Below are 21,929 nucleotides of genomic sequence, written 5' to 3' on the forward strand. Positions count from 1 at the left end.
ATCATTGATGCAATCAAGTTTAAAAAATTAAAAAGTGGTAATATTGGGCTCTAGGATCTTCCATTTTGCTAAGAATTTCAGGATAATTTCCAATATTGATCTGTTTTTCTTCTGTTTTCTTTGATATAATTCTGAAATTCCATAGTGAAATGGAGGTGACTTCAAGGGTTCTTTGGGAAGTTGACACACATTTCCCTTGGGAAGGAGTGACGGTGTGTCCTCCTCTTGCCTTTTGAAGAAACCAGAGGGCAGGTTCTGCTTCTGCAAAAGCCTCACGTATAGAATAATATCAGAATTTAAAAGATTCTGCCTCTAGTTCTGCATTTGACCCACACTCCTAACCATGCCTATTCCATGTATTTTTATCTTTTCTCATTCTACTCAAAGTTTGATGTTGGGAACTCAGGATGTCATAGCAAACACTTTCTGACTTAGAATCATGTTGTATTAGCCTTCTTTAGGAAATTTAGATATTCTTTTCACAGGCTTATATGACTTCATTTGTGCTCTTAGTTTCCTTATATGCTTTATTTCATTACTGACTTTCCAATTTCTTTTATGACTATTTAAAGTAATCTAAGTTCATTATAGGACCACTGAAAAGTATGACAGCAGGAAAACGTCATCCATATCCCATAATCCAGAGGCACATACTCATTCCCTAGAGCTAATTAACAGGTGTAGCAATTCAAATACTATGCAAAATAGTCTACCAATGGAGAAATTCCATTTTAACAAATTCATCCTTAGACATTTTTGCCAATACACTATGTTTGTGTCCATATGTTTATATCCATACAGCTCATACGATCTTTGAAGTCTGGGTCTTTTATTGGTCTTCTTTGAATACAGATTGTTTAAAAAATTTACACTGGCTCATCAGCAAATTATCTTGCCTGAAGTTACTCCTGAGTTTCAAGAATGTAAAACTTCTTGAATTATGTATCAATTTTTAAATTTTCAAAAATAACAAAAATATTATTAAGAGATGGAAAATCAGCATGAAACAACAGTGTAGGCTTTTCCTACTTTATAAAATGGACACAAGTCAGCGGCTATACTACTAAATTTGCTTAAGTATTGATATTTTGTCCTTCCTTCCTTCCCTCTACTTCATTGTAGTATAACTCTTCAGTCAGATTTATATACTCTCTGAAAATAGGGAATCTATGAATCTGCCTGTAATGGGAATTATTAAGAGTTGGCTATTAATAAAAAAAATATAAGAAATTTATGGTCATGCACTCCAATAGATTAAATATTATCTTTTCTCAAGTGCACTTGTCATAAGTGATATTGGCTTTAATGTAATGCAACATTGTTTATCAACAATTCACTTAAAAATTAAAGATAACATAGGATATTTTATGTATTTCTGAATTTTCCTTTTATACTGTTTTCTGAAAAAGAGGTAAAACTTTCACTTCAGAAGTTCATTTTAGAGATGATGTTTCCTGATGTGTGGTGTCTGTATCTACAGGAGAAGCACTCCAGATGTTGTGGTAGCTACTAAGAGAAGAATGGGTCTTATTTTAGTACATGCAGGATGGTATGTATGTTAATTTTGTAGAAAACATTCAGGGAAAATGTTAGGATATCCCTTGTCATCAACTGCAAGTCTGAGTTTCACGACTTTATGCATTTTAAAATAATGTACGTTGAAACATTCTAGCCTCTAATATTGCTGACTCTGCTGTCTTTTTTTCTGATTGTGCATCCCTGGGCTTCTAACGGAATGCAAAGGAGAAACGGAAGAAAGGGCATTTAATGAATCGCGAGACCATGACTTAGAAGGGTGATTAAGTCTGTGCTGATGAACAAAAGCACAGGAAGACGCTACATCAATGGCATGTGATTATGACAGACATAAACTAACCATTATCAATTGCCCACATGTTTCCAAGGATTGGTCCCGTTTGTCTCCAGCAAATTCTGGTATCCCGGGTTAGTGCTGCGTTAGGAAGGGGAATCGTTATTCGGTTCCACCTGCAAGAAATTTAGCACAAAAGAGCTTCTTAGCACAAAACAGCTTCACATCCATGTTCACATCTTTTGAATCTATTTTACATGCTTTTGAAGTTCTAGCCTCTGTATGCTTGAGATAGCACTTAGGTTTGGTAATGAACTCTTTAATTTCACCTGTGGAGTTTGTTGATCTATTTATCTAGTGCTTATCCCGTAAAGTGGCAAGTATTTTACTTAGTCATCTTTAATTCTCTTAACAGTCCTTAAGCGGGTCAATCATTGTCCTTAATTTACGTGGAAAGTTAGAGTAAATAGCATTACACAAGTATCAATAGCCGGCAGAACCAGGATTTGAGTCCAATTCCAAAGCTTGACTTTCTTCCACTTGTCTATGCTGCATCTTTTCTTAAGTAAGTATTTTGGCAATAAGCCTTCTGGCAGTAACTATAGGGTCATCGTATAGAACTTAAATTTATGTAATCCAAAATATAAAAGCCAAATACCTAAAGAATGAATGTCTCTACAAATTGTGATCTTGCATCAGATTTACCAAAGTTACTGTTTTAAAAATGAGATCACTACTAAATCAGCTGAAAAAGAGAAGGCAGCTTCCTTACCTGTTATGCCAGAAACACTAATCTCAGGCTTACTCATCGACTTTGAGTCTGCAACATGGATTCAGATCTCTTGCTACGTTAGAATGCACTCACCCACTGTAGTTTTCCGAGGAGTAGATCGTGCTGTGGGGAAGGTGCGGTCCAGCACAGATCTCAGGCAAACATTCAGTGTGGAGCAGGGACCAGGAACGCCCATGGTTGGTAGAAAACTCCAAGCTGACACTGATAACACCAGACCAAGCACAACAAAAAAGGGGCAAAGATAACAAATGTAATGAAATGACTCATCTCTGGCGAGGTACATTAAACACCTGTAGAACTACTGTACAAATTAAGATGCTGTTTCCAAAGTGATTGTTTTCCCCTCTACTGAAGTCTGACCAGCTTTCAAAAGGCAAGCAGTTAAATTACTGCTATAGAAACAAAATATGTTTTAAAGACAGCAAATGGGAACTTGAGTTTGTGCTCCTGAATCTGATAGATGGCAAGGCAATTACCATGTCTCACACTGCCGCTTCATCCTGTGAATGTCAGAGTGACAAAATCCTTAGAAAGGACAAGGGCAACACTTCAGCAAGTGAAACCGAGAAGTCATAGCTCTTGAAGTGCTAATTGATTTCTGTGCCTATTATTACGGGGTCACTAACCAACTGGGGTCAAGCTTTTCTTTGGTTGTTTTTTCTGCTCTCTCAGCAATCTGTCAGAATGGATGGCTGCCACAGCTCCTCCAAACACCTCTGATACCTAAGACCAAGCTCTTAGAATAAAGCCATTTCTAATAAAAATCTATCTAATCATACTCTACATATTAATTGAAGAACTTTTTTATTCCTTTGAGGGAAAGTGTGTATTTTGTTAATGGATATTTTATTAAAAATTCAGCTGAAAACCTACTGAGAAGTTGCTCTGATTTAATAGCCAAGTCCACGTGTTCATTGTTAATTTGTCCACAGGCGCACAGAATGCGGCTTCCTACCTGTTCCCAGGTTGCTGTGTTCCACATCCCAGATTAATGGAAAACTGTATCATGTGAGACATTGTAGAAGGGAGAACAGGTAAGACGTGGAAAAAATCTATGGCCCAGACATTCCTATTATGTCCTTGATGGTTCTGTTGTCTGAGACAAAATCTGGTAGCAGGAGTCTGAAGTTCAGGATTGATGACTACAGAAACCAAAGATGGAACCTTCAAAACAAAGGAAACCAAAATCACTCATAACCTTCCCTACGGGAGTCTGTGAATTCTCGTAAATTCAATCTTGCAATTACTATGTACATAACTGCCATTGATTAAGCACCAAGCAATATTCTGTATATTCCATTTGTTATTTCATACAGAAGATGCTGTCCTCATGGGGCACTCATTTTAGTCACTCTGAATTCCTCCTTTGCAGATACCTGGAACTCCCTGTGTGTGACTGATCAGGCCCTCTCTACCTGAAGATAAACTGGTTAAAGGTCTTTAAAAGTTATCAAAGCATATGTATCCATTTTATCTACCTTAGCACAAGATAAAAGCTACTTGACATTTATATTTCATCATCAGTCTTCTGTTAAAGTGTGTTGTATAATATGAATTCTTTGCCAAACTAGGTATTCTGAAAATAGGACTCTAAGCGGAAACAGCCAGAGCAAAGAGTTAATCCACGATACTGACGTATTGATTTGGTCTGAGGCATGCAGCTGACCAGAGCAGGTGTAACCCTACCTAGTCACAGCTGGAAGAGTGGTCCATTATGAAATCCCAAATGGTATAACTTGGGTGACCGTAGCATGTGGAGTGTACTAGATACTTTCTTTGGTTGTTCCCTATTCTAGCCTTGATGTTTATCTCCTGTCTTCCTAACTGAAGCTATGAGATGCTAGAGGCTGGCTGTGTTCAAGCTTTTTAAAGTCCCGAAGGTGCCATCAACGTGGAGGGAAGGCTAACTAGTAATGAATGTGTGAGTGTACTCTCAGCACAAATACATCTAATATTAGAAAAGGATAATTTTATACCTTGTGATAAGCATCACATAATTTTGAAGATGTTTGCAAATAACTAGAGCCAACATCTGTCCTAAATCCAAATGGCAAATCTCTGGCTCCAAAGACTCAATCTCTGGCTCAAATTAACAAAGAAAAAAGCAAAGGTAATAGCAATCTGTACTTTTACAATGTCTTCTGCCTAGGAAACCTCAAATGCTAAATTAATACTCACTATGCCTGATGCCAAGTCTGTGAAGCTGCATAGTTAGAGCCACTTTCAGGGCTTTCTTAGGGACAAGAATAATTGTCAGAGTACTGGGCTCCTCCTTATTGTCTCTAATGGCCTGTAATTCACTCTTCCTGATAAAACCTCACTTTTTATTTGTATCAGGAAAAAAAAGTGAATGCTAAAATAATGTCCATGTCACTGTTTTAAAGAAATGTGGCAACTTTCTGGGCTGCCAGAAGAGAGATTTATCCTCTAGCACGGCATCTAGCACGGTCTTCATGGTTTTGACCTGGACTGGGGTGGGGCCATCTGACACACAGATTGGCATGGGTACCTTATATGAGGAATAGGAAAGGGTATCCAGTGTAATGTGCTCTTTTCTTCCTTCAGTCTTTGCATACAGGATGATATCATTTTCATGAGACTCTCCAGGGTCACAAATCCCTCCTGCACAAAAAATTTTAAGTGTTAGTACCAACTTGCATCCATTAACATGTAAAACGTAGTGTTAAATTTCAGGATAAAAAATAATTATGAAACCCAAATGTCACTTAAGAATGACCCTAAACAAAGGTAACCAGACCCAAAGAAAAAAATTATGAAGAGAGTTCAGATAGGCCATGCTAAAGATCAAAGACTTGACATTTGTGAAGGCCAAACTATTTACTTAATGAGATTACTCAAATAATAGTCTGCAACAAACTGTGACTACCTGTCCATATCTTAACTCTCATTAAAGAAGTGTGCTCTGCTTTTTAATAAACCATTACTTCCTTATATTTGAGGTCTTTATGGCCAAACTTCAGAACCTATTGATTATGGTTTTAAAAAAATTGTGGTGACTCACTGAATCAAGGATTTCTGAAGCAGTGTGTTACTTAAACTGTTGTATGTAGTATCTTTAATATTTTAGCACATATTAGGTATTTGCATTTTTTTTAGTACTTAGGAAAAAGATTTTTTTTAACATCTTTATTGGGATATTTGTATTTTAGATGCAGTTCATTTTACAATTTTACTTTTGGTACTTCATTTGATTCTTGGAAGCTATATAGAGTAGTTTACTCTCTATCATACTACTTTATAGTCATATGAAATGACATAAAGTTAGAACTGAGAGGTAGTTAAGATCATCCTGATGATGCAACTGAATAACAGAGCAAGTACCTGAAACTGAAGATAATTTAACCAGTTGGTGGAAGAGCCAGGAGTTGATGTTATGTCTTAGCCTTTGACCCTCTATTCTACTGCATTCGGCCAATAATCCTTATTACTGCTGGCTTCTATCAATTGTCTGCTTAACCTGGATTTTAAAGGATTACATGTCTAACCAGAAACCTCTCCCCACTCACCATTATCCTTCATAACAGCACTAAACATAATAGCAGGAGTGGTGATGTGTACATGGATTTCCTGGCAAATATTCTACCCCTAAGGTCCAAAATTTATAACATTAACTTTTTATTATTATCTTTTAAAAAAACCCTCTTCCATTTCTTAAATCAACCACCATCAATGTTAATTTTTATCTACAGGCAATTTTTGTTGCTAATACTCTGCAGTGACAAAAAAGCAACCTCAAAAACTCTAGAATAAAGTTACCCTTTAAGAGTTAATCTAGTAAAATCAATAAATAATGTCTGAGGGCTTCCCTGGTGGCGCAGTGGTTGACGGTCTGCCTGCCCATGCAGGGGACACGGGTTCGTGCCCCAGTCTGGGAAGATCCCACATGCCGCGGAGCGGCTGGGCCTGTGAGCCATGGCCGCTGAGCCTGCGCGTCCGGAGCCTGTGCTCCGCGACGGGAGAGGCCACAACAGTGAGAGGCCCGCGTACTGCAAAAAAAAAAATAAAAATAATGCCTGAGACTCACCATCTGTATAAAAAAATAAAGTGTCAATTATTGCAAGTGTCTGGCTTAAACTGGATCTGGGTAACTGGGATCTGATCCTGGGAAGAAATTACTGAAATGTGATGTTAGGTAAGAACGCTAGAACCTGACCAGTACAAGAAAGACCATGATAACAGAAGTAGCTTGGATGGTGGTATTTGTGAAATCTGGCATGTTACATCTGTCAGACATATGTAACTTGGCATATATAAATATTTACTGAGTTAAGTAATCTGAATTGAGAATAGAGAAGCCAGATATAGGGATAATGTAGACCTCATCCTAAAAGATGTTTATTGTTCAATGGCAGCAACCTGTCGAGAAAAATCTCATGATTTTGACAACTGGTATCATATTTTTAGCATTTCATTACATACTTTAAGATTATAGTAAATATAGCAAGTAAAGCCATTCAAAATGACAGTCTGGTTGGGGGGGAGAGGTGGGGGAAAGATCTCCATGAAAATTAAATTCTCTTTTTTAAAATGTAACTTTTAAGAATTGACTATTGAGCCCATATTAAAGACTTACCAAAAAAGAACAAAAAAAGGTGAAAGGTCACAGGCAGTGTGGGTTTAAAGCACCACATCCAGAGACATAGGAACTGAACCAACAATTCTCTCTAATTTCATTAAAATTTGTTCCCTGTAAATCCTCTCTGCTCTCTCAAGAATAGTTTGTGAACTGCACCTGAGTTTCAGAGAGAACAGAAATCCACATGGGAGGCTCATCCAGCCCAGAATGACAGAAGAAGAAAGTCCAAAAGGAGCCAAGACTTTAAAATGATGACAGACTTTATCTGAAAGATCCCTCTTGGGGCAATTTATCAGTTCTGTGAAGTTTCAGTGACAGCAGCTGCTACAGAAAGACACGGATTCTTCTTCAGCTTCATTCACTTTGATGTATTGTGGAAAGGTATGACTCAAAGGGCGTTTTGTACAGCAATTAAGGTACAGAAAATTTCAATAGAAACTAGATGGACAGTTAGTTTTAAAGTATTTTAAATCCTGTTTTAAGTAGATTTAAGACACTCATTTATATTAAGAAAGTGATTTTTTTTTTTTATTGGCTATGTGCAGGACATTGGGCCTAAAGGGGAGATAAGCCCTGACCTCAAAAAGTTTGTAATTTAGCAAGTAACTAATACACATATCTAATATACATGAAAGAATGATGATTAGCAGTAAACTGTGTTGTGCTGCCATAACTGCAGTCAAAATTCAGAGAAAAGAGATACAAGTGTAGGCTAAAAGGGCTGGGTATATAGGAGATGCTAAGTAAATATCTGTTGAAGGAATAAAAAAGAATACAAACCAAAAAACCCAAATGAATGATGTATATTATGTTATTTTTGTCATGTTCACTGCATTCTGGCTCTAAGAACAGTGCTGGATACTAGTCCTCAAATAATTTGTGTTGTATAAATGAAAATGTGTGAATGAAGGAAATAGAACTTGAACCAAACTTTGAAAGTTGAGCAAATTTTCCAGAAATGGTAGTCACAGCACACTGATATGAACCAAAGGATGAAACCAGGAAGGACATGTAGGCAGTGTCTAAGAAGAAAGGAGTGTGATCTGGTCTAGATTAACAATCAGTCACTGATTTTCCTAAGGCACCATACTTAGTGAGGGGTTACTTATAAACAGTCTATCATATCTTAAATCTCTTCCCATATTGTTTTCTTTTCTATCAGCTATCAAAGTTTTGAAGTCTTTTCTGTAGAATCCAGTCTTATCCTACCTTATCCTACTGTCATCCTGTCCTAGCCTACCCTAGCCTAGCCTAGCCTATCCTAAAAACACCTTTGCTGGATTCTGCTTTCTCCTCAAGGTCAGACCCCATTTCTTTCCTTGTGTTTACTGGTGAACTTCCTGAAAGAGCAGTTCTCAGTCAGTGCCACGTCTCCATTTCTTTTAACTCTATGCTCTTTGGCTTCCCAGGCACCACACCATGGGGAGTCACGGGTGTGCTCTCAGCCCTGTCCTGGTTGACCTCTGACCTCTGTCTATGTGGCCTTCCTACACTGCTGATCACCTCCCTGTCATCCCACCCCTGAACCACTCTCTTCCTTTCCCTCTTTAGCATAGAACCACGCCCTTTTCCTGCATTTCCTTATGCCCTTTCTCAGCATCCTTTGTCTACTCCTTTTCCTTCTACCTGTACTTAGGTGAGGGTTCTCCTTAAGGAGTTTTCATGTCCTTTGCTTACTCTGTCTCCTGTTTGGGAGAACACAACAACTTTAGTGGCTCCGGTTATCACCTGTATGCTGACAACTTTCAAATCCGATTCAGCCCCTGAGTAGAATTTCTGCCTTCATATGGCCTTTCAGAACCCTCAACCTCAACAAATCTAATATCAAAATCCTCTACTGCACACTTGATCTTTATAGTGATCATATTTATTTTTGACATTTCCTATTTTGGGAAATGGCACCATTCTTCCAAACATCCAGGAGAGAAATGTGTCCTCTCAAGACTGTTCTCATAGTCCCTAGTCAGTTGGGTGTGAATTTCAGTTGGTTCCTTCTCCAGTTATTCTATCTCTGTCCCCTCCTGCACATTACTGCCACCATCATTGCCGTAATTCCTTTGTTGCTTGGACCAGTGCAATAGCTTCCCTAATTTAGGGTTGCCAGCTAAAATACATTGCATGACCAATACTTATACAAAAAATTATTCGCTGTTTATCTGAAATTTAAATTTAAATAAGTCTCCCCCACCACTCACTAAATCTGTCAACCCTATCCTACCTGGTCTTCTATCCTCTAATTTCTGATTATTTCAGTCTTTCCTTCACACTATGCCAGAATTATCTTTCTAAAACAAAGATGAGAATATATTATAGAACTGACAGAAATCATCTGATGGCTCCATGTTGCCTAGAGTAGGAGAATCCAAATTCTTCAGTATGATGTTAAAGAAAGTCACTCACTACTCTGGCTTCAGTTCACTTTTCTAGTTCCAGTTTATGTCTTTCCTTTCAACTATACTGGGAAAATCACCCAGCTCCAAACATGTCATATACCTTTATACTTGTGATTTTTCTCAAAATGCTGGCTTAGCTTGAACCTTCAAGGCCAGTTCAAATACCATCTCATTCGTGAAACTCTACCCTAATCCCTCCACTACAATACCCAGAGCTTCCTCTGTACTTCCATAACATTTTCATTCCATTACAGCGAAACTGCAATCTCTTTTATAGTTAAGTGTTACTTGTGGGCAAGGGCTCTTAAGTAATTTTTACACATAAAAAACCAAAGATATATTGAGTCTTAAGTATTTATTAGACACCATTTTGAAGGCTTTGCATGTATTAACTCATTGATCAGCAACTCTGTGATTTAGGTATCATTATTTTCCCCAGTTGTAGTCTCTATATATGCTAGCTCAGTGCTCTACATTCAATAGGAACTCATTAATTTTTTTAATCGAATAGAGATGCTTTTATTTGGGATAAGGTACTTTGGGTCTATTCAAGTGAATGTTTTCCTCAGAGTCAATATAATTTTAATTGATTCATTAATAATCTGCTTTGTTCTAGAAAGAATTAAAGATGACTTAATCTCTTATATAGAGATGACAATCTCTTATATAAAGGCATCGAATGGTTTGATTTACCGTAATTTATTTCTAAAAGATGAAGAATTCAAATATATTTTGTGAAAAATGAAAAAAAGGGAAAATACTTAAATTAGACGGGCATATTAAATGTTTATTACAATTTGCCAGGGGGTGAGGGCAGTTCTTAAAGTTTCCCAGGGATCACTCTTAATAAAATGAGAGCCAGTTTGAATTCTAATTATTTAAAGGAATTGAGGTCTGGGTCTTTAAATATACAACTCATTTCAGAGTTAAGGTGAGGCTATCCTTATGGCAGGAAGATTATATTATTATATTTTATATCCACAACTTCCCTGTTACCAAACAGATCATTATTGAAAATGAGGTAGCATCACACAGGCAATGTATTTGAGAGCATGATACAATCTGAAGTTTGCTTTGCCACTCTGAGCTGTAGGAGGTGAGGAATGTGAGAAAAATAATAGGCACTGCAGAAGCCTAGACTTGGAAGGTCTGTTTGTCCTGATGAATTGACATCTTTGCTAGTAAGGTCAAAGGTGGACAGTGTTTATTTCCTGTTTCACTTCCAGGTGTTGCCTGTGCTTTTCCAGTCATTTAACAAAAAGGCATGTGACACTTACTCACATTTCTGGAATGACATCCAGTGAAAGAGTATGTAACTGTGGTTCTTGCTGACGAAAATGATAAATTTCAGAGGACACCCGTTTCAACCCCCTAATTCCTCCTTGGGTATTTTTCTAAACTTTTAACTATTTATTTGCCCTGCAGTCATCTGAAGAAAAATAACATCTTATAAGCACTTTTTTCCTTTATGTGTTTGCCAACATATTAGAAAGTAGAGAATAGTATTAAAGCATTAAAAAGTATAAAAAAGTATAATAAATCTGTTTCTTTCTTAGCTTCCTACAACGAAAGAGTTATGCAATGATGAGATATCCATGAAAACAAATGATTCACCTTGATAATTGTATTTTGGGGAGGCTAGAGGCTTTGGACAAAGGAGTTACTTTGTTCTTAGCTTCTCTCTTGTCTTTTCAGCTATGACCATTGAAGGAAGGTCTAAAGGCATTTTGTCTTTAGGCCTAGTCATGCAAGAACAAGACCAGCTCTTGCACAGGATGGTTCCAGCAAGGCTGGTGTGAAGCAGGTGTGAGCACCACAGACTTCTGCTCAACCAGTAGAACTCATAGTTCATGAATTTTAATTTTATATTGTAGACAACAAACAATCTTACTTCCTCAGGAATAGGTGCTCATCTAGAATTTGCCCTAGGTCAATAAAATTTGTTCAAAATGTACCTACCCATAACAAAGTAAAACCTCAGGTTCCCGTAACCAGTTGTGTCCAGGTAAGGAGTGCATATTTTCCTCTCTCCATCTTTGAGGAAGACCATTGATAAACCTGATTCTATTGTTCCACATTCTGTACCAATGACAGCTCCCAAGATGTCCCACCTTTAAAAAATGACAATCACTAAGAGTTAAAAGAGTAAGTCAAAACTTTATAGAGTATAACATTTTATTTTTAATGAGGAACATATACTTAGTAATGAATAATTCTGAAATAAAGATGTGGTACTACAGGCACTTCCCTGGTGGTGTTGTGGTTGAGAATCCACCTGCCAATGCAGGGGACATGGGTTCGATCCCTGGTCCAGGAAGATCCCACATGCTGCAGAGCAACTAAGCCTGTGCCACAACTACTGAGCCCATGTGCCACAACTACTGAGCCCATGTGCCACAACTACTGAAGCCAGTATGCCTAGAGCCCATGCTCCACAACAAGAGAAGCCACTGCAATGAGAGGCCCACACACTGCAATGAAGAATTGCCCCCGCTTTCCACAACTAGAGAAAGCCTGAGCATCAATGAAGACCCAATGCAGCAAAAAATTTAAAAATTAAAAATATAAGATGGGGTACTACAGATCGTGGGTAATGAACAAAGTTTAAAACACATTCCATTCACAATTACAGTTTTTCTGTAGAGGATAAGTTTAATCAATACTATGTATAGTGTGTCTACTACATGATAGCCTTTATTCTCAAAGCACTTACAGTTGAGGTGGGGAATCAAATTTGAACTAAGGAAAAAGGAAATCATAAAAGATAGTGCCATAATATCATAAATACTTGTATACTGTTTTTCACATTAAAAAATAGTTATAGGATGAAAAGTCATACAAGCTGGCAAGAATCTAGCAAGTTTTCAAAAAGGGGATGGGATTTAAACTCTCAAATAGGTATTTGAATATGTAGGAAAATAAAAATATCTAATATATAAAAACTCTTATATCTCCTTAGTATTTATCTCTGCTCATGTCTAATTTGGCCACCGCTTTTCACACAACTAACTTGCTTACAGACAGAGGAAACTGGGACACACAGAGGTAAGTGGCTTGGCTAAGGACAACTGCCTGTTCGGTTTTAAATTGAGATCTTCTGTTTCTTAGTTCACTGTTATTTTAGTAGTTACAGTTCTAAAGAGGACACTGTGCCAGGACAATTACGTTGAACTGGTTGAGACCAAGATGTTTAGGAAATGCTTAATTTTTTGTCTTTTAAAAGATTATCATCGTGCTTCCCTGGTGGCGCAGTGGTTGAGAGTCCGCCTGCTGATGCAGGAGACACGGGTTCGTGCCCCGGTCCGGGAAGATCCCACATGCCGCCGAGTGGCTGGGCCCGTGAGCCATGGCTGCTGAGCCTGCGCGTCCGGAGGCTGTGCTCCGCAACGGGAGAGGCCACAAGAGTGAGAGGCCCGTGTACCGCAAAAAAAATATATATATATTATCAATCATTCAAGGAGAAGCGGCTCTTTTTCCTTTTCTTCTTTCAAAAAACTTTTTATTGCAGATACTCTCCTTGTGTTACAGTCTTCCAGATTTATCATTTCCTTTCTTTTTTCTTTAATTGGAGTAAAATTGCTTTACAATGTTGTGTTAATTTCTGCTGTACAATGAAGTGAATCAGCTATTCAAGGAGAAGCAGCTCTTAATAGTACTGGACCACTGTAAATACCAGGAACCTCTCTCAACTCATACAAGAAAATTTCACACTGGTTCATTGGTCTTTCACCTGCTCCATTTATCCCAATAAAGCCACTCAGCCTACTGCTCCATAAAGCAAGTTAAGGTTATAAATGATGCATATGATGACTCCTTTTAGGCATCCATCTGCTTTAGGGTATTTTTAAAATGAAAAATTAAATTGGAAAAGATCAGATTGTCATGGACTGAAAGAACGATTTATTCAAGTGAGAAATGAGATTAGTAGTCTTTTTCTCTTATTAGTTGTAAATGATTAACTCTTTTAGATTAAAGAAATTATTTTCATTGACTTCTACCACAGAGAGGGCTATATGAGATATGATCCAGGCTATACATTTCTTTTTAATCTTTATTTTAAAGTCCAACATATTCAATTTTACTCCAGTCTTTATTTATCCCACTGTAACTGTTGGAAGATAACAAAAGTAAGGTTATTTTCTTTAGAAACCCAAATATTTAAAATCAAAGGAAATGGAAAGTTTAGTTGGCTCTGAAGAGAAAAAAGCAGAGAGAAATCTGAAAATCATTTTGTAGAAGTCTCATTGCTTTAAATCAATTATCTTGCATTCATTAAAAATTCAGTAGGAGCTTCTTGTAGCACAAGCTCATTCTTCGTGAATTTGTATAAACACTGGCTCGAGCTTAGTTGGAGGCAAAGTATCCTTGAGGGGATCCCAGAGCTGCATCAACTACTGAGGGACCTCAGAGATGCCCTTTCACCTGCCTGGACTTCAGAATCCCTCTCTGTAAGGTTGCAAAGTTGTGGTCTTTTCCAATTACAAAAATGTCATGGTCTCTGACTCTCTCTTAATACAATAATTACATGAAGTAAAATTATAGCACGACCAAATCTTTGAGGCCAGCAGTGGTATTTAAAGAGCTCTATAGTTTTGGCAATATCTTGGATGGCACCACAATTTCCCTGAAAAGGAGTGTTACTTTTCTATGGTTTAAATTATGTTTTCTCCAAGGAAATGTGGTTCTTTGTGAACTGCATCTGAAGGAATGTCTGCTAGACAGGAGAACTCTCTGCAACATAGCAATTTATATTTATCTTTGATGGCTAATTCTAAAAAAAGATCCCTTACATTATTTATTATAAATACATTGGTATCTATTATTTATAATAGAGTGGGGCGAAGTTGGAACACACACACAAAGTTTAATAATCAATAAAATGCCTTAAGGCAACTTCGTTCCGTAGAGGTAGAAAGGTCACAATAATATTTAATTTATATTTTAAAGTATGTCCTTCTACTTTCTGTGTCAAAAAGAGAGCTCTTTTTGTAAGCAAAAATAATTTAAAGAAGTTTCTTAGCTGGAAAGCTGATGATCCTCCCTCCAGCTGCTTTGGAATGCTTTGAGAATAAAATTAATTATGTTTGAATTAGCTTATACTTTAATACTTTTAAGAATGATATGAGAGTATATGTATAACCGATTCACTTTGCTGTACACCTGAAACTAACACAACATTGTAAATCAACTATACTCCAATAAAATTTTTTTTTTTTTTTTGCCGTATGTGGGCCTCTCACTGTTGTGGCCTCTCCCATTGTGGAGCACAGGCTCCGGACGAGCAGGCTCAACGGCCATGGCTCACGGGCCCAGCCGCTCCACAGCACGCGGGATCCTCCCAGACCGGGGCACGAACCCGTATCCCCTGCATCGGCAGGTGGACTCTCAACCACTGCGCCACCAGGGAAGCCCTCCAATAAAAATTTTTAAAACAGAATGAGTAAAACTTAAATGTTCTCACCAAAAAAAACCCCAAACAAACAAACAAAAACAGATAAATATGTGAGGTGATGGATATGTTAGTTAACTAGATGGAGGGACTCCTTTTACAATGTGTATGTATATCAAATCTCCACAATGTACACTTTAAATATCTTACAACTGTATATGTCAATTGTATCTCAATAAAGCTGAAATTAAGAATATTTTCTTCACAAGCTTAAAAAAAGAATGACACATATTCTTTGAAGGGCAATCTGGCAGTAACTATCAAAATGAAATTACATACATACATATATATGTATATGTACACATACATGTCTGATTCTCTAATTTTCTTTTAGGAATATCTCTTTCAGAAATACTTTAACAAGTATACAAAAATTTTATTATAATATTCTTTGTCTATCAATAGAGGTTTAGTTAGATAAACTGGTATAGTGCCTTTCTGAAATAATGATATATATTTACTGGCAGAAGAGACATTCATAATATATTGTTAAGTTTTAAAAAAACAAGTTGTGGGACTTCTCTGGTGGCGCAGTGGTTAAGAATCCGCCTGCCAATGCAGGGGACACAGGTTCGCGCCCTGGTCCGCGAAGATCCCACATGCCATGGAGCAACTAAGCCCATGCCCCACAACTACTGAGCCCGCGCTCTAGAGCCCGTGAGCCACAACTACAGAAGCCTGCGCGCCTAGAGCCTGTGCTCCACAGCAAGAGAAGCCACCGCAATGAGAAGCCCGTGCACCGCAACAAAGAGTAGCCCCCGCTCGCCACAACTAGAGAAAGCCTGCATACAGCAACGAAGATACAACGCAGTCAAAAATAAATAAATTTATAAATAAAATAAAATAAAATAAAAAATCAAGTTGAGTATAGTAAGGAAAATGTGATTCTAGTGGGTTTTTTTGTATAGCCAGCAAAATTTCTGAATGATATATGCCAGAATATATGCCTACATTTCAACAGTGTGGAGTGGGATTAGCATTGGAGAACTTTTAATTTTTACTTTACACATTTTTTTTTTTTTGCAAAAGGAAAATCATTTTCAGAAAAAAGGTATTCAATTTATAATTCAGAATGAAAAATGATCTCATCATAGGTTGATGAAATTACTAAGAATATGAACATAGGCAATAGAGGTCTTACATTTTAATCACTTTTTTTCCTACAAATATTGGCATAAAAGGCTCTAAAGGGTAGTGGAACATTTCACATTATCTATGAAAATTTATTTATTTATTTATTTATTTATTTATTTTTGCGGTACGCGGGCCTCTCACTGTTGTGGCCTATCCTGTTGTGGAGCACAGGTTCCGGACGCGCAGGCTCAGCGGCCATGGCTCACGGGCCCAGCTGCTCCGCGGTGCGTGGGATCTTCCCGGACCGGGGCACGAACCCGTGTCCCCCTGCATCAACAGGCGGGGTCTCAACCACTGTGCCACCAGGGAAGCCAAAATTTTTTTATTATATTTCCCAGAATATATTAAACCACCTAAAGTTGCTGACTTTAGGTTTGAACTAAGATACAGAATAGAGCCTGGCTATAAGATCCTACAGTTACCAAATTCATAAGGTTTTTTATCTACTAGATATTCTCTGAGGTTGAATAAGTTCATGACATCCACAAGGTCTCTATTTGGGATGAATTCTCTGATATTTAATATGGGATGTGCCATAGGAAAAGACCCTCCACATTCCTTCATATTCATGAGGTTTATCTCTAGCATGAGTCCTGTGAGGTCATTCTGACTAAAGGCTTCTCCACCTTCATTGCATTTATAGGTTTTTCGTCCAGCATGACAGCTTAGGTGAAGGTAAAGGATAAGCTCTATTTGAAGGCTTTCCTGCATGCTGTGCATTTCAAAAATTCTTTTCTTCAATCGGTTCCCCTATATTTCACTCAAATTCAATTTTGCTTTAGGTTTTTATTACATGCATTGTATTTATTTACACTCTTGCTAGAATAACATTAATAAACAATATTGGCTTCAGAATGGTAGAAAGCACTCAGCTTTCTCACCAATAAGACAGAAATATGACCTAGACTGAGGATGTTTAGAGAAAATGATGTACTGCCTGGCGTATTACAGTTTCAATAAATGTTAGTTTCCTTTTCTCCCCCTGTAAAATGTAGTACTATTTTTGTTTTAAAATAAGTGAAAGTGGGAATTCAAATGAACTTCTAAATTATAATGAGTATTTTTTATTTTTTTCACACTAGAATTAGCAGAACAGCAATCTTAGACAAAGTTGTAGTACAATATGCAAAGGGTAATCGCTTAAACAATTTAAGCAAGGGGATACTTAGCTGAAAGAAAAACTGTACTTTCTATCCGTGGGTTTTTTGTACAGTTTAAGATTTTGGCTACAAATCTATCGGGGTGCTTAAATTTATTACTTATGTGATCTAAATGGTCAAGTGGGTTTTACTTTAATAATAATGAACATGCCTGTAAAAAAAAAAAAGACCCACTTAATACAGTGTTAACTCAGTCTGTCAGTCTATCTTAAATTCACTTACCATGAATTATAAGCTTAAATAAAATGCCAGAGGTAACATAATTCTTCTGGGTAGGATAGAGGAAAGAACTGTAGAAAATAGCAAGGAGATGCTCAAACTGTTCTGAAGAGTTCTATGTAATTTTAAAGCCAATTTTTAATAAAAGCATCAACTGACATTGAAGGGGCTATAATGGAGATTGTTCTTGTTGGTCTATATGCAGTTTTGGTTTTCAAGGTATATGTAACATTCTTTGGAACTATCTCCTCAGAAGAAGGAAGCCAATATACATTTGTTTTATTGAGTTTATATTGCTTTTTTCTGGGTTTTATTCCAGTGGATAGCATTGAAATTTAAGAAAGACATTTTGAGTCAGTTTCAGGAGTGACCCTCTTTTCTAAGCAATGCCATTAAAAAACATAACTAATACTTGTATTTTGGTCTCTTTATAGTAAATCACCTATCAGAGACTAAGTCATGGCTGACCTGAGGAAAACATCTGTGCTCAATTTTTTTTCTATAATCTTAGATGAGCTGTTTTAAAATATATTACTTGAAAGAGCTTCTTCAGAACAAATTTATGAAGCAGTTAATAGGGTGTGACGGTAGCAGAGCAGGATTGTTAGGACTGGAGGTTGGAGAGAACTGGAAAATAGTCAGGTCAGCAGTCCAGAGACTAAGCTCTCTGACCATTTGATAAGTCCTGTTTGCCCTCTGGCATCTTTTCTATGTCTTGCTGGTATGTGGGAGAATTCTGGGTATTCCATCTATTTGTTTTCTAGTATGATAGCAATAATCTCATTATTGGAAAATTGGAAAATAGAAAGAGTAGAAGAAAAAAATCACCCATAACCATACTACCCCAGAGACAAGAACAATTTATATTTTACTATATTTATTTCTAATATTTTATATGTATATTTCCAAGCGGTCACGATAATATTAGACAGATGATTTTGTATTTTGCCCTTTTTCATTTACATTAGTAATATACACATTTTCCAGGTTACTATTAACTCTTTATAAATGTGTCACATAATATTTCATTACATATATGCCAAACTAGACATTATGTCATTGTCATGTTTCAAAATACAAAGCTAAATAATTATACTACTTAGCATACTTTATGGGGCTGAGGAATAAATTCTCAATTTCCTAATGCTCCTGAATATGTTCTAGATGACCCTGAGCTATGTTTTGTGAGGTGTCAGAGTTCTGCTTTTTCTTCGTATAAACTCCTACATATTCAGGACTGCCTTGTGGTCAGTATGCGGCAGGTGAACTACTGAGGAAAGACTATAGAAAATGAAACATGCTGAAGAAGTGGGCATCTGAACATTTCAGTGCCAGCAGTCTCCTCTAAAGCCTTCTACAGAAAAATCCTATCACGGGCTAGTGTTATGCCAAGCTGTGAGGAATTAAATCACTTTGGGAGGATTCAGATTTCATTCTCTTCTTTCTGTGACTTCAGTAAAGAGTGTCCTCTCTTGAAGAGGGAGTGAGTTGCTGTATTCTGGGTGCTCACATGGACAGCTGGTTTGGAGAGGGGAAGGGGTTATTAACCAACTCAAGAATGGCAGTGCCAAAAGCAAAGATGTACACATGCTGCAAATTAAAGAAGGGTTTAAAATTTCTATGAAGGAATTCCAGAACAATTTTAGCATACCTAATCATATGAACTTATTTTTTTATTATTTGAAAATTTACTGTCTATGTTTCAAAACAGAAAAACAATCTGTGTAAATAGAAAGTAATTTTAGAACCCACATCAAAAGCAAACCAGAACAAGTAAGAAGTCTTTTAACAGCTTGCAACAAGTTTACTCTGATCCACTTTAGCACTTCCATGGTTTTAAAATATATCCAATTACCATTTTAACTAATACTGTCTTTTTTAAAATGACATTTCATTGGTTTATTTAGAGAACCCAATGTAGGTTTCACTGGACTATTCAACTTTGTGTTTCTTTCATATCTTATTAGTTACTATGAATATAATTTTTGTTTGAGTACCACTTTGGTCACATCCCATTACTGATAGTAAGCATAGTTGGAATAACAACCAATTTTTAAGTCTTTTGATTGCTTATTATATGTCATGCATTGTGCAAAGTGTTCTTCATATACTGTTGCATAGGAAATTGAGTCATTTGTGGTGATGTAGATGGACATAGAGTCTGTCATACACAGTGAAGTAAGTCAGAAAGAAAAAAACAAATACCGTATATTAATGCATGTATGTGGAATCTAGAAAAATGGTACTGATGAACCTAGTGGCAAGGCAGGAATAGTGACACAGATGTAGAGAACAGACTTGTGGACACAGTGGGGTAAGGGGAGGGTGGGACGAATTGAGAGAGTAGCACTGACATATATACACTACTATGTGTAAAATAGATAGGGGGAAGCTGCTGTATTGCACAGCGAGATCAGCTCAGTGTTTTGTGATGACCTAGAGGGGTGAGATGGGGAGGGTGGAAGGGAGGCCCAAGAGGGAGGGGATATAGGTATACATATAGCTGACTCACTGTGTTGTACAGCAGAAACTAACACAACATTGTAAAGCAATTATAATCTAATAAAGATGTAAAAAAAAAACACACACACACAAAAATACTCCTTTTTAGCCCTTTTAATGCTTAAATCTGAATTCTACTTTATCTGATTTGAATATCTGATATTAATATGCCACCTTGCTTCTTTTGCTGCATTTATCTGGTACATTAGTTTCTCTTCTTTGACTTTCAACTTCTTGTGTTGTTCTAGTTTGAGTCTCTCATAAATCGCAAACATATAGCTTATTTTTTAAAAACCTACTGTGAAAATCTCATTTAATAAATGAATATATCTCACTCAAATTTATTGTGTACTGATATGTTCAGATTGAACTGATATGTTCCTGCCAAATTGTTTTCTGTTTTCTATTTACCCTGTTTTTTATTGTTTATTTTTGTCACTTTTCTGGCATTTGTTGGACAAAGTCCTCTTTGTTTTATGTTAACCTAATGCTTTAGAAGTTATGCAGCCTATAAATGGCTACTTTTTTTTGAATGTTTGTATTTTATTTAACTTATTTTTTTATACAGCAGGTTCTTATTAGTTATCCATTTTATACATGTTAGTGTATATATGATAATCCCAATCTCCCAATTCATGACACCAACACTTCCCCCCCTTGGTGTCCATACATTTGTTCTCTACATCTGTGTCTCTATTTCTGCCCTGCAAACCGGTTCATCTGTACCATTTTTCAAAGTTCCACATATATGTGTTAAAATACGATATTTGTTTTTCTCTTTCTGACTTACTTCACTCTGTATGACAGTCTCCAGATCCATCCACGTCTCTACAAATGACCCAATTTCATTCCTTTTTATGGCTGAGTAATATTCCATTGTATATATGTACCACAACTTCTTTATCCATTCATCTGTCAATGGGCATTTAGTTTGCTTCCATGACCTGGTTATTGTAAATAGTGCTGCAATGAACATTGGGGTGCATGTGTCTTTTTGAATTATGGTTTTCCCTGGGTATATGCACAGTAGTGGGATTGCTGGGTCACATGGTAATTCTATTTTTAGTTTTTTAAGGAAACTCCATACTGTTCTCCATAGTAGCTGTGCCAATTTACATTCCTACCAACAGTGTAAGAGGGTTCCCTTTCTTCCACACCCTCTCCAGCATTTGTTCTTTGTAAATTTTCTGATGATGCCCATTCTAACTGGTGTGAGGTGATACCTCATTGTAGGTTTGATTTGCATTTCTCTAATAATTACTGATGTTGGCAGTTTTTCATGTGCTTCTTGGTCATCTGTATGTCTTTGGAGAAATGTCTATTTAGGTCTTCTGCCCATTTTTTTTTTTTTTTGCAGTACATGGGCCTCTCACTGTTGTGGCCTCTCCCATTGCGGAGCACAGGCTCCGGACGCACAGGCTCAGCAGCCATGGCTCATGGGCCCAGCCGCTCCGCGGCACGTGGGATCTTCCTGGACTGGGGCATGAACCCATGTCCCCTGCATCGGCAGGCGGACTCCCAACCACTGTGCCACCAGGGAAGCCCCTGCCCATTTTTTGATTGGGTTGTTTGTTTTTTAAATATTGAGTTGCATGAGCTGTTTATATATTTTGGAGTTTAACCCTTTGTCCGTTGATTCGTTTGCAAATATTTCCTCCCATTCTGAGGGTTATCTTTTCATCTTGTTTATAGTTTCCTTCGCTTTGCAAAAGCTTTTAAATTTCATTAGTTCCCATTTGTTTATTTTTGTTTTTATTTCCATTACTCTAGGAGGTGGATCAAAACAGATCTGCTGTGATTTATGTCAAAGAGTGTTCTTTCTATGTTTTCCTCTAAGAGTTTTATAGTGTCTGGTCTTACATTTAGGTCTCT

At 37.1% G+C, this 21,929-nt stretch overlaps 1 protein-coding gene across 2 annotated transcripts in view; it reads right to left on the minus strand.

Annotated features, from left to right (window-relative positions):
* RELN (reelin) overlaps window positions 1-21,929 on the minus strand; it is a 519,560-nt gene that overhangs the window by 176,150 nt on the left and 321,481 nt on the right. For both annotated transcript variants that reach the window (XM_007467058.1, XM_007467059.1), the window contains exons 12-16: window positions 11,553-11,704; window positions 5,113-5,225; window positions 3,559-3,767; window positions 2,676-2,804; window positions 1,877-1,986 (exon numbers count right to left, since the gene is read on the minus strand). In XM_007467058.1, coding sequence (XP_007467120.1) covers window positions 1,877-1,986; window positions 2,676-2,804; window positions 3,559-3,767; window positions 5,113-5,225; window positions 11,553-11,704 — 713 coding nt within the window. The remainder of the gene's footprint in view (window positions 1-1,876; window positions 1,987-2,675; window positions 2,805-3,558; window positions 3,768-5,112; window positions 5,226-11,552; window positions 11,705-21,929) is intronic.

Source organism: Lipotes vexillifer, unplaced genomic scaffold (assembly GCF_000442215.2).
Source record: "Lipotes vexillifer unplaced genomic scaffold, Lipotes_vexillifer_v1.1 scaffold450, whole genome shotgun sequence".
NCBI lineage: Eukaryota > Metazoa > Chordata > Mammalia > Artiodactyla > Lipotidae > Lipotes > Lipotes vexillifer.